Genomic DNA, 12,285 nt, shown 5'->3' on the forward strand with positions numbered 1-12,285 from the left:
TTACGGCTACTTCCTCCCTACCAGTCAATAAAAACTAAATTCCCAAGAGGATCTAAACATCAGAGGAACCTCAGTGGAATCCTATAGGCTGTGTGTGTGTGTGTGTGTGTGTGTGTGTGTGTGTGTGTGTGTGTGTGTGTGTGTGTGTGTGTGTGTGTGTGTGTGTGTGTGTGTGTGTGTGTGTGTGTGTGTGTGTGTGTGTGTGTGTGTGTGTGTGTGTGTGTGTGTGTGTGTGTGTGTGTGCGCTCATGCGTGCGTGCCTCCCATATGGCAAAAGAACTGACCCCCGCCGAGACTCCTAGCCTCAAACCACGTCTAATTAAAGCTGCTTTTCAATGCAGGTGCTTTGGAAGCCCAGGTCCCCTCAACAATTAAGGGCAGCCATTCTCCTCTGGTCTTGAGTAGGAAGAAAAGGCCCCATCTAGAGTGTTGATTATCCCCTTCTCTCACCCACTCTCCCCCTGCCTATTATTGGATTTGGAGACTAGATGGAATCCCATATATCGAGCAGGGAAGAGAGACGGAGGGCAGCCTCGCACACAATCAAATACACCAGAGACGCAGACAAATGGAATGAAGAACAAAAGTGTGGAGAATACTATTTGACAGCGTTAAGAAGCTGCTCTTGTTGTAGATATGCAGTAAGAAGTCGGATGATAAGGGCAATCAGTTCTTTTCGGTGAGCAACATGGCAATATGACCACTGTTTCCCAGTGAGTGGGTCGGGAATCGGGACTCATGTGGGTCGCAGACCAATTTATATGGGTCGCGAGTAAATAACTATTTATTTCTTGTTTCCCATGCTTTGTTTTTAATTATTATTTCAATTTTTTTTAAATCACCAATAATGTCAAAGTAAAAAGAAATAAAAAAAATTATTAGAGAGAAAAAATTAATGAAAATTGCAGATCTACAAGTTCACTTGTAGATCAGCTATTTGGGCCCCGGGGAGAAGGTCTCAAGCTGAAAAGCTTGGGCACCACTGACTTAGACCATAGTACGATGGCGTTGTGCAAATAGCTGATCTACAAGCTCACAACACATCAAAGTTTGTAGATCTGCTATTTTCGGTACGACAATTTAGGCTATTAATCGTCTATAATCATACATTTGGTTTAAAACCATATCCACAGTTTTTAAACTACATCTGCTACTTCAGTTTTTCAGCTGACGCGTCACATTTTCTTGCTTGGAAATGCAGTTATTTTCAGTGAGCGGTGTTGTATTTTTGCTTGAAAACACGGTTATTTTCAGTGAGTGGCGTTGTGTTTTTGCTTGAAAGCACAGTTATTTTCAGTGAGAGGCGGCGTCGTGTCATTATAATATTAGCCTTCAGCGTGAGCCCACACTGCAGTGCACACCGGTGCTGTGTGGCGATGGAAGTGAAGGAGTTAACCATCTGGCTGGCAGTCTCCATGGTGAGAGGAGCTCAGATCATGTTCTACCTCTGAGAGCCACAGTGAGACATGTCAGATAAGGCTTCCATTAGGCGTATTATTTTAAACCATCTCACCCACTAATGGACTACCCTTGCTGGGCCACTGCCTGGCTATCTTATCCCCACGGGTCCATTCTACCGTGATCAGTTCGGCCTCATACAGGTGTGAGACCGCCTGATTGCCCCAGTGCTACAGGGCCCCGGCAGAGGCTGTGCGGTGAGGTGCTGATGTGTCCTGCCATTAATGGAAGCCCCACCAGGGGCCATTAATAACTCCAGAGAGGTTTACAAATATGTATTGAAAGGACAATCCCTCCCCCCCGAGCAGTGTTGATTCCGTCGACTAAAACCATAGTGGAAAATGTTTGTCGACTACCCTTTTTCACGTACGAAAACTAAATAAAAACTAAGCTATGATGATGATGTCTATAACTACGACTAAATATATTGGCAATTTCGTCAACAAATAAAAGCTAGTGTGGAGAAGAGATCCAGTAAAAAACTAGAAGCAGTGCTCTTCCGAGCACAGGTCTCCACCAGGCCAGGCGTCCTGGTGGTGCTATAATAGGCCATTGTTAAAAGGGTGGCAAGCAGGGCCATTTGAAAAATGTGGGGCAGAGGTTCTGATCCAGGGAGTGTGTGTGCTCATTTTGGCAGCGACCGGGCCAACGGCGCCGGAGATTAGATGGTAACAAACTTGATGGACGCACACACGGACGCACAGAGGCGAAAACATACTCTCCCACATGCCTTCGGCTGGTGGAGACAACAAAGACAAGTCGTTTTGTTTGCTTGGTTGCACACAGGTGTCACGTTCCGGAAATAACTGATCTTTCTATTTTCGGCATGCAGCTAATCGTATTATATTTAGTCACTAAAACATTTCAGAAGACTGAAATGTGACTAAAACTAAATGGAATTTTATTCGAAAAACTGACTGTTTACAGTAGTGGAGTACTGTCTGTGGATTCGTAAAACGATGTGTTTGACATTTCTCAATTTGCCCAGAATAATATAATAGTGACTTAATAGAATTATAATTACTAATAGAACCAATAGTTTGTGCTAGTAATATAATATTAGCAATCTAGTATCCAGCTTCAACTATACAATTTCCAGCCCTTGATCTCCCTTGCAAGCTGACCATACTCTGACCATACATAAATAACTCCATACTCCATCCAGGTACATAATATCTAAGGATTAATCAGTAGGGTCAAACATTTCTTTGCTCACATGGTTGCAAAATAACAAACCTTAAACTCACTATATCTCAACAGGTAAAAACAGTTGTTGCTGAACAGAGGAGCAGGGTCATTCAATATAATGCATTTGTTTTGGCACCATTGTTCTTTTTTTTCCTGTAATGGCCACCAGGCCCACAAGGTTGCAAAAGACAACTTTTTAAAGCCTACACACTCTACCCCTCCAACCCAGAGAAGATGGGTAATGCAATACATGGGGGTCTTAAAAGTTTCAAGAACAAGGTTTATTAAACAACTGATTTATTGGTGTTCACAGCTTCACCAGTTGATATAAACCCAGCAGTCAAATGAATTTCAATTCAAGGCTCAGGTTGTTTTTCACTAGTTTTTCTTTCTTTTTCTTTTTTTTTTTTTTTACAAAAAAAGTAAATATACAAACATGTAACATCACGTAACGACCAGTACACTGAAACACAAACTACATTCCTATCATAGTACCATGCACTTAAAGTCAAGATAATGGAAAACAATAAATATATGTACGTAATATGAAAGAGTTGATTGAATTTCAGTCTGAATGCCAAGCAGACAGCTGGCAAGGATTCAGTATTCAAGCAGCATTGATAGTGTTCCACTATTTGATGTTCCTTCATGTGTAATCGCCTAATGCTTAATTTGTGCTCCCATCGGCAACGTAGTTGCGTGCCAAGAATGGCAGATCTACATCTGCTCACAGAGCGTGTCGTAAATGTGCCAAACGGTCGCACTGTGAGCTTGTAGATCGGCTATTTTCGCAGCATGACAGCATCGTGCGACAAAGTATACTGTAAGTATACCTTAAATTGGGCTCAAGGTCCATATGGTAGGTCTGTCAATGGTTTCCATGGGACTCATAAGGATTTTCTGAGCACATTGCGCTGTAAAAAGCCCAGGAATTGTATAATGATATTTCATAATAAAATAACACAATACCTCATGGCATGATCCGTTACCATTACATTTTCCTTTTCTGAGAAGGAGCATTCAAGTTTTACAGAGTCTTAGAAAAATAATTGGTTCTGTATGTACAATAACAAGGGTGGTAGAAACATGTTAACAGTATTATGTACAATAATGTTTCCCGCCTGATCTAGGTCAGCAATCTACTTGACAATCTAAGTACCTGTAACATTTGCTTGGGAATGTACTGTAGGATTGCATGTTTGGTCAGCCATGAACTATTTGCAGTGATTCCCAAACTACTGGTGGCCCAAGTCGGCCCTGATCCAGAAAACGTTGGGAACCACTGAACCAATGATCCTATACTAATATACTATTGCAATTAAATTAAAACAGGCTAAACATTCGTCATTTTAACGAAAGAATGATTCAATAACCTAAAAACTTGATAAACGAATACACCAACCAACATTCTAAAGGCACACGCAACTATTCAGCTCCTAGACATAATTTTTGCTCAGTAATATTGTTAAGAAATGGGAAATGTCCTAATATTAAATACTGAAATATGACCTGATCAAAACAATGAGCGTTCTTAGAGGGACTTGATGATACCATATGGATTAGAAAGCGCCACAGTGCAGTACAAATTATTTCAGAACACATGTTCATGTAGGGCAAGCAATTACATTCAAGAAATGAATCCTATCTGCATACATCAGAAAGAGCTATCATACTTTCCAAGCCATGCTCTTTTCCTTCTCTCAATTCCTCAAACAAATTGCAATAATCTTGTACTTTAAGGCATTCGCATTCTATCGATCCAAGGGACACTTCCAAGGAAATGAGGCCATGAATTTTCAAAGCTTTCCAACAACATTGTAAGAACCTTGTAAGATTCCTCATGGTTTATTTAAAAAAATAACCAGGGATATTAAAGCAGCATTAATTTCCCCCACATGAATTGTGTACAGATGATGGCATATTCAGCTTTGTTATTTCGATTTCTACACATCATTCAAAGCAACATCACTCATCCCAACATCTGTTAATAATGTCCTTGCAGGAATATACCTAAAGACTAATGTACAGTACTGTATCTATATACAGCGCACAACGCAGGTCATTTGCAGCCAACACCTACCATATTATGGACAGATGCACATGGTGACGATCTGTGTTATAGATGCTTTGTGATCACAATCAGCTTTTACTTGACCCGGACGAGGAGAGTGACGAAATCACTGATGTTGATATGGTGGTGATATCCGATATCCAATAACACCTTAAGCAAACAACTGATATCCCCTAGGGCTGATATGACAGTGGCTGACCAATTAATCTGAACAAAATGCCACTGCACGCTGAGCTATGGAGCTGAGTTCCTCGATGAATCAAACATGGCCACTGCGGTTGCTGCGTTGATCCAATGCTATTTTCTCCTTGTGACTAAATAAGGCTATGGATGTGATGAACAAATTATTACATTTGTGTTTTCCTTCGGTAACCAACACCCGGGTGGTGATCTATATGTTTTGCGTTGTGTTTTAAGTCCTGGGACTCAGAAGTGACCTGCACATGTGGTGATAAAGCGACAATACTGGATTGCCAACTGCCGTATAAAGACAAAAAGAAGTAGAAGAGGGCCCTGCACAGCTCAGTAGATGCCATCTGTTGTGGTGTGGCTCACAGCTGCACGTACTGTATGGTAGACAGTGTGAGTCCGCCAATATCAGACCATCCCGTACACAGCTACTCAGCAGGCCCTGGAAATCATTCATCCGGTCAGGAAAGGTGAGGCGGGCACTTTATCCAGCGCAGCCTGTGATATGGACCCAATGAGAGGTACAGTCGTTATTGTGCAGATATTACGCCTCATGGTGAGCCTTGAGGGAAAGTCCTCTTGGACGCACAGGAACACATGGCGGCTATGGCCCAGATACCTGGTGCATACAGTATCCTGGGGCCAGGCAGTCACAGCAGAAGGCATGGGATGTCTGTGAAGGTGCAGCGAGCCGGCAGGGGTGGAGGTAAGGGCGGACCGGTGAGGCGAGGCCTCTGGGAGAATTCAGACCACTTCTCCGCCAACGGAGAAGTGGTGTTACGACAGTGTCGCATGCCAAAAATAGACGGTCTACAAGCTCAGACAGCGTCGCACCTACGCTGTGAGCTTGCAGATCGGCTTTTTTTGTCACACGGCAAAGTATAAATTGGACTTAAAACGTCTTTGTCTGCGAGTCTCTGGGCCTCAAACATTCAGAGTCATGTTGCGGAGCAGCCACTGCTGTGAGCGGCTCCCGGTGCAGTCTCTCAATGTGGGAACCATCTTGTCCTCCTCTGAGGGCATGTCCAGACACTGGTTACTGTTCACGTGCAGCAGGGTGAGTCGCTGCAGAGACGGAGGGGGGCAAGAAACAACCACACACGTACATGCACACAGCGCACACATAGATGTACAGCACACACGCGCACGCACACACACACACACACACACACACACACACACACACACACACACACACACACACACACACACACACACACACACACACACACACACACACAGATTAATTAGTTTCATTGCATTGATTTTCTGGGTTACACACCTTTTCTGGGTTACACCTGTTAAAGCCCTGTTATACTTGTATACGTTGTTTAGCAGATTACTGTACTGTATCTTGTTGTCTCTGATTTCTTGTTCGGGATTGACTGCTCATGGTCATAATTAGTGACTGAAGTCAAGTGGAACACACAGTTTGTAATTGCCCCTGCAGGATCTTACTTTTAGATACCGTATGTCTGATCTGGTGTTTCATCCGCAACATCTTTGCTGTGTAGGCTGTGTACTGTACTTGATAGTGTGAGTGCAAGCCCATCGTTTGACCCATATTTCTGTAGGCTATCCCATTCCCTCTCATTCTTCCTCTCCTTTTTCCTCCTTCTCTCTTCAGTGCTAAGAACAACAAAACCTGAAATGCCATAAAATGTCATGTACATTATCACATCATGCACCTGTAGAGATGAATTTAATTTAATTACAGTGTGATAATATGAATCTCAGCGTCTGACTGCCATCACAGGCAAAGCAGTACACTCACCAACGACAGAGAGAGAGAGAGAGGGGGTGGCTCAATGGCCTTAATTAACCATTTATGTCCATTTCCTCTGCGATAATCATATGGTATACCTCTGCAATGTTGTACCTCAGTGCCTTCAGCAGCCTCTGTAGCAGTAATGATCACTGAGACCTGAGGACTCCCAAGTTGTTTTCTACAGAGATGGGACATTTCACTTCCGATAAGCCAATACCCTTGACTGGTGACTAAAGACGTGAGGTATAGTGCACGCTATACAGACACAATGCTATAATTCTGTTCTGTTGAAGATGCTAATGAGCTGCTGTAGAACAAAGTGCAGTAAAAGTATGGATTTCTTAAGAGAACTAAGTCGAAATGAAAAAGAGAAAATGGCCTCACTCTTAGCTTCAAAAGGACCTGCTGCTGCTGAAGTGTTTCAAGTGTTAAAGAGCTTCACAACTTCGCTCACAATATGACAGATGATTGTTCGTCATTAACCCATTAAAACCAGAGGCCGATTCTACAAAGGCCTTCTACACTGGTAGTTCTCAAACGTATTCGCAATTCAAAATGATTCAACACATTTTCTAAAAAATTATCAAAAATCGCAGGTGTACAAGCTCTCGGCTGTGAGCTTGTATAGCTGCTATTTTTGGAGCTGTGTGAAGCACAGGCTCCCTATACGTGGCCGTGTGGGTGGGTCTGTCTGTGTGTCTGTCTGTCTGTCTGTATGTAGCCTGAACTTCCTAAACTTCGGCACGCCACTAGTCCCACAGTTTTGCCACCACACACTCGCGCCATATGTCAAATTGACCGGCTTACTCGGGAATCGTGGGCTATTACTTTTCTAAGAGAAAGGTTCTATAGTTTAATTGATATTAATTTATTAGTGAATTAATTTTCCCCATTGACTTATAATGGGAATCGCAAAAACTCACATTCAATTATTTGTCTCTCGCAAACCATAGGGGCTAGAGTTTCAAGACTTGGAGAGGAGGTTCATAATGATTTCAAGGATTAAATAAAAAATAATTGTGTCATTTGGCCGCATGGTGGCGCCATAACACCCCACTTTACGTTTTGGCCTGTAACTCTTGAACCGTAGGTCGGAAAATTAAAAAATTTTTTTCCCTGGATTCCTTGGGTCATGACGCATCTCCCCATATAGGCCACGCCCATTTGCGCCATGATAGATTTTCCGCCATCTTGAATTTTCTCCAAAACACACTTTTTGCTCCTTTTCCTACATATTTTCTTCAAATGTCACAAAAATCGGTACACATGATCCACACACACACACACACACACACACACACACACACACACACACACACACACACACACAGCTCCACTTCACACGGGTGTGATTTTTTAATAGCCAACGCGAAAATGACATGCTTTCCCGGTTTTAATGGTTTAAACTCATGCAGCCATACAGTACTAAATAGAGGAAGGAAACATTACCAAAAGAAAGTGAATGAGTAATCAGGGATAATGATCTGTATTCTCACACAGGCGCAGACCACTTCTTATTTCTTACATTGAGACCGTGTGGAGTAATCCTTCATTAAAACCTTAATTGTGATTTGACTGTTGACAGAGGATTTCCAATCTAATGAGATGCCCAGACCATATTTGAGCTCCATGAGCTTCGCACAGAGCTTTGCCATACAAATCTCTGACGATCATTCTGCCTGGATACACATACTCACTCCCTCTCGCATGTATGCACCTGCGCGCACACCCACACGCGCACACACACACACACACACACACGCGCACACACACACACACACACACATATGCGCGCACCCACACACACACACACACACACACACACACACACACACACACCTGACTTACAGGGCACTTTGTTCAAACAAAGCAGCATCACAGAGAGCAGGTGGCATACAGTGTTAAAACACCTGCTATTACATTGAAATAACCGCTGACTGACCGTAAGGCAGAGGCGTATGAATGAAATATATATTCAACACTGAAAATGTCTTATTCAAAGTGTTGTCCTGATCACTGCCCCATGAGCCTCAGTCTTCTTGCACTTTTGGAATAAATACCAATCAATAAAATAAAATAAAAGATCCAAGTATAACCAATCACAAAGGCAACGCTATTCAGACATGTTAATGTCTCAAGACATGTTAATGTCTCATTTAAACATAAGCCTTATCTGAATTAAATGCACGCTGTGATCAGTAATGCGCTAATGAAGATATCATTCAAGGATCCAACCTACTCTGGTTGCATAACTGACAGGGGAGAGACTACAACAGAGGGAGGACGAACAGCCATTCCATATTTAATGGAAAATATTAGAAATGTGGGGCCCTTGTCTTTTGCTCATAATTATTTCATGGCTCCTCCGAGGCAGCAAAAACTCCCATCTCAGCTTCCCAGCAAACCAACCAGTGTTGCAGGAGCGTGCGTGCGTGCGTGTGTGTGTGTGTGTGTGTGTGTGTGTGTGTGTGTGCGCAGCTGAGACCAGCTAATTAAATGAGGACAGTTTCTAACCATCAGCCCTGGGTGAGGAATAAAGTCCTCCCCCCTCCCCTTTGTCACCAAGGAGCACATTGGACTTGCTGACAGCTACTGAATTCCTGTTTAATGTGCACTTGTGCTGACACCGGGGGACTCTCCAGGACCCAGACATCATCTTATGTCAGGAGATCAGTGGTGGAAGAAGTACTCCGAATTGTAACGTTAAGTAAAAGTAGCAATAATGTAGAAATACTCTGTGTAAAAGTCCTGTTTTCCATATTTTACTTGAATACAATATTTGCCTCTGAGATGTAGTTGAGTAGAATGGAACTATTGAACATGGAAATACTCAAGTAAAGTAAAAGTACCTCGCAATTGTCAGGGCGACATGCCACAGAACACTTCTCTGCTGAAGTATAGATTTGACAAGCCTTCTGTAATTTGTGCTTCATCATTAGACCGCATTGCTCACCAAAAATATTTTTTTTTCGGAGAGTGGCACGGTCGCGAGACGAAGCATCATTTAGGCTTCAATGATGCCTAGGTAGCTCACAGGAGCTACATTCTCCGTCTGAGCCTGTGTGTCACAAGGACTTGTGAGAGTTAGCAGCAAATCAGGTCATCTAACAGCGGGTCACTTCGCCACAGCAAACTTTGACACGGAACACCAGCCCCAGGAGTCATTTACCCAATTTACAGTGCCTGGTGACGAAAGTGTGGCATGATACAGTAAAACAAAGAGAGAGACAGACACAGGCTGTAGTGCTTTAAAGAACAAGCCTTGCTGTGCACAAAATAACAGCCACTGTATAACTATCATTAACATTATGGTGAACCTTTTCAATCATCACTTTTGCCAATACAATTAATCTGTTATTTGTAGGTGTAAACTTCTATTTGGAAATGTTACTCCCCTTCATAAATCAGGAGATTCACTAATCACTACTAGATCTTAATAATTATAGACCGATTTATATTATTGGTACCACAGATAAAATATTTGATATGTTAATTTGGAATCATAGACTAAGGACGGGAGTTCAATCCTGGTCCAAGTCTTACCAAAAACTATAAAAATGGTATCGAATGCCTCCCTGCCTAGGGGAAAGTCCTGTTCTGGCGAAGCCCGAACTGGCGAAGTGGGGATTTGTCTCCTACCGTAGCGATCTGGCGAATCGATTGTCCACGACACTGCAAGCGGCGCGAAGGCCAGCGGACCTTGGTTGGCTCTTCGCCCCCGAGCGCCGCAGGCGCGAGTGGCCGCGAAGAGCGGGCCAGGGCCGCGCGGCCGGCGGAGCGCCGCGCGAGTTACGAAGCCGTGGTGAATGCAATCGTTATATTTATGCCCAGGCCGTAAGGCCTGGGCAAGCGCACGATAAACGCCCTGTCCAGAAGACGTTCGCCAGATCGCTACGGTATCGGACATTTCCCCACTTCGCCAGTTCGGGCTTCGCCTAAAAGGTACGTGCCCCTGCCTAGCACTCAGGATTAGAGGCCCATTTCCACTGGGTGTGATAAAGATAACGATAATTATCTGACGTCGTGACGTGATAGCACGGAAAGTGATCCAAACGATATCGTTTACGGCTACCGTTGTCTTTATCGTTGAGGTTTGGATGCTCCGATTCACTTCAATTGAGCATCTTTATCGTGCCCAGTGGGTTCTTACCTTTATAATCAGGGTGAGTAAGTTGCATTCAAAATGTAATATATTACGGCTGTAATTGCCATAATTTTTGAAATAATAAGTTGCATTACAATGTTACTGTCTGTGTAGAGTAAATTACATTTTACAAAATGTTTGCATTACTTTCACCAAAATAACTGCAAAACTGTGATTTTTGGAAGACGGCAATGTCACAAGGAAGGTGTATTTTCTTTTGTATAAATATTTGTTAACTTCCATGCTTTGTGCCTGAGGACCACCTTGAAAATGAGATGGCGTATCTCAAGGGCTTTGTCGTCGTAATTAGATTTTGAAATAAATAAATAAATCCATAATCATTTAATGGCTCCAAATGCAGAGCTAAAGAGCTTTCCTTAAAAAAACATGTGAACAGACAGGTATAGAGTGAGAGTGGTGGAGGAGGGTGATAATTGAAATTCACTGCTCTGACAATAGGGACAACAGCACACAGTGTACACAGCTGCTCCACGGCTATAGTAGTGTTCAAATGCAGCGCTCACTTCCCGAGAGGACAGGACCATGAAAGCTATGCTCACAATGGAGGATCACTTCAAAAGAACTTGTAAACAATGGCAGTACCATTTCAATCTGCCCGGTGCATAGATTATCAGCTAAAAATAAACATGTCCTCCCGCCTCTCCAGGCGCCATTCACCAAGTGCTGGCACCGGTGGCAGTCCAAGGGACAGCCTGTGAATTTTCGCATTCAAAATAAAATATTTATGTTGGGAAAATAAATGTCAAATGAGATCTAATTTGGTGTGAAGGCTAGCTAAAGGTCTTGCCGATAGCATCTTGTACACAGCTCCATTCTGATGGGATGTCTGTCATTGCCTTGCGTGTCTGTCTCCCTCTCTCTATTCATGCATTCCCAAAGGTCACCGGTAATAGCTACTAATGGCCCAGAAAACTATTTGCATGCATATTTTCTAAATACCTGAAAGCTCAACGTCATGATGACAAGCTTAGCACATGTATATACAGGTACAGGTACTGTATCTCTCAGACATTATGAAAAGAAACTATACATAAATCAATTCGTCTAACTTCAAAGTAAAATCCGGAGTGTTCATTTTACTTTGAGTGTAAGCATTGACCTGTAAGGGTTACACTCAGAGTTAAATTAACCACTTGAAGTGGGAGATTCTATAATATGTGCTATTTTCACAGTTTCACACAGCAGACAGCATGCCCAAAAATAGGGAATCCAGGTTCAAAGCAGTTAATATTTTACAGTGTGATTATTAAAGTGCACAGCAAGAACAAGGCATATCTAATTCCGGCTCACACATATATCAGTAAAACACACCTCTAGTCTAGAGTCTAGACCACTACAAGGGGTTCAGGAGTTAAACTGAGACCCAGACTAGACTATACACACTACAGGCTAGTTGTACTGACCTGCTCCTATCCACGACCCTAGACGCCCATTGGCCCAGACCCG

The 12,285-nt window shown here is 42.9% G+C and overlaps 1 protein-coding gene across 1 annotated transcript in view; it reads right to left on the reverse strand.

The window, feature by feature from the left end:
* Window positions 1–5,830: 5,830 nt before the first annotated feature.
* Window positions 5,831–12,285, reverse strand: part of galnt13 (polypeptide N-acetylgalactosaminyltransferase 13) — a gene marked incomplete at both ends in the record, with an annotated part of 41,668 nt that continues 35,213 nt past the window's right edge. The window contains one exon of the mRNA XM_080752619.1: window positions 5,831–5,971. Coding sequence (XP_080608745.1) covers window positions 5,831–5,971 — 141 coding nt within the window. The remainder of the gene's footprint in view (window positions 5,972–12,285) is intronic.

This window comes from Nannobrachium achirus (genome assembly GCF_963921795.1).
Source record: "Nannobrachium achirus genome assembly, chromosome: 22".
Lineage (NCBI taxonomy): Eukaryota > Metazoa > Chordata > Actinopteri > Myctophiformes > Myctophidae > Nannobrachium > Nannobrachium achirus.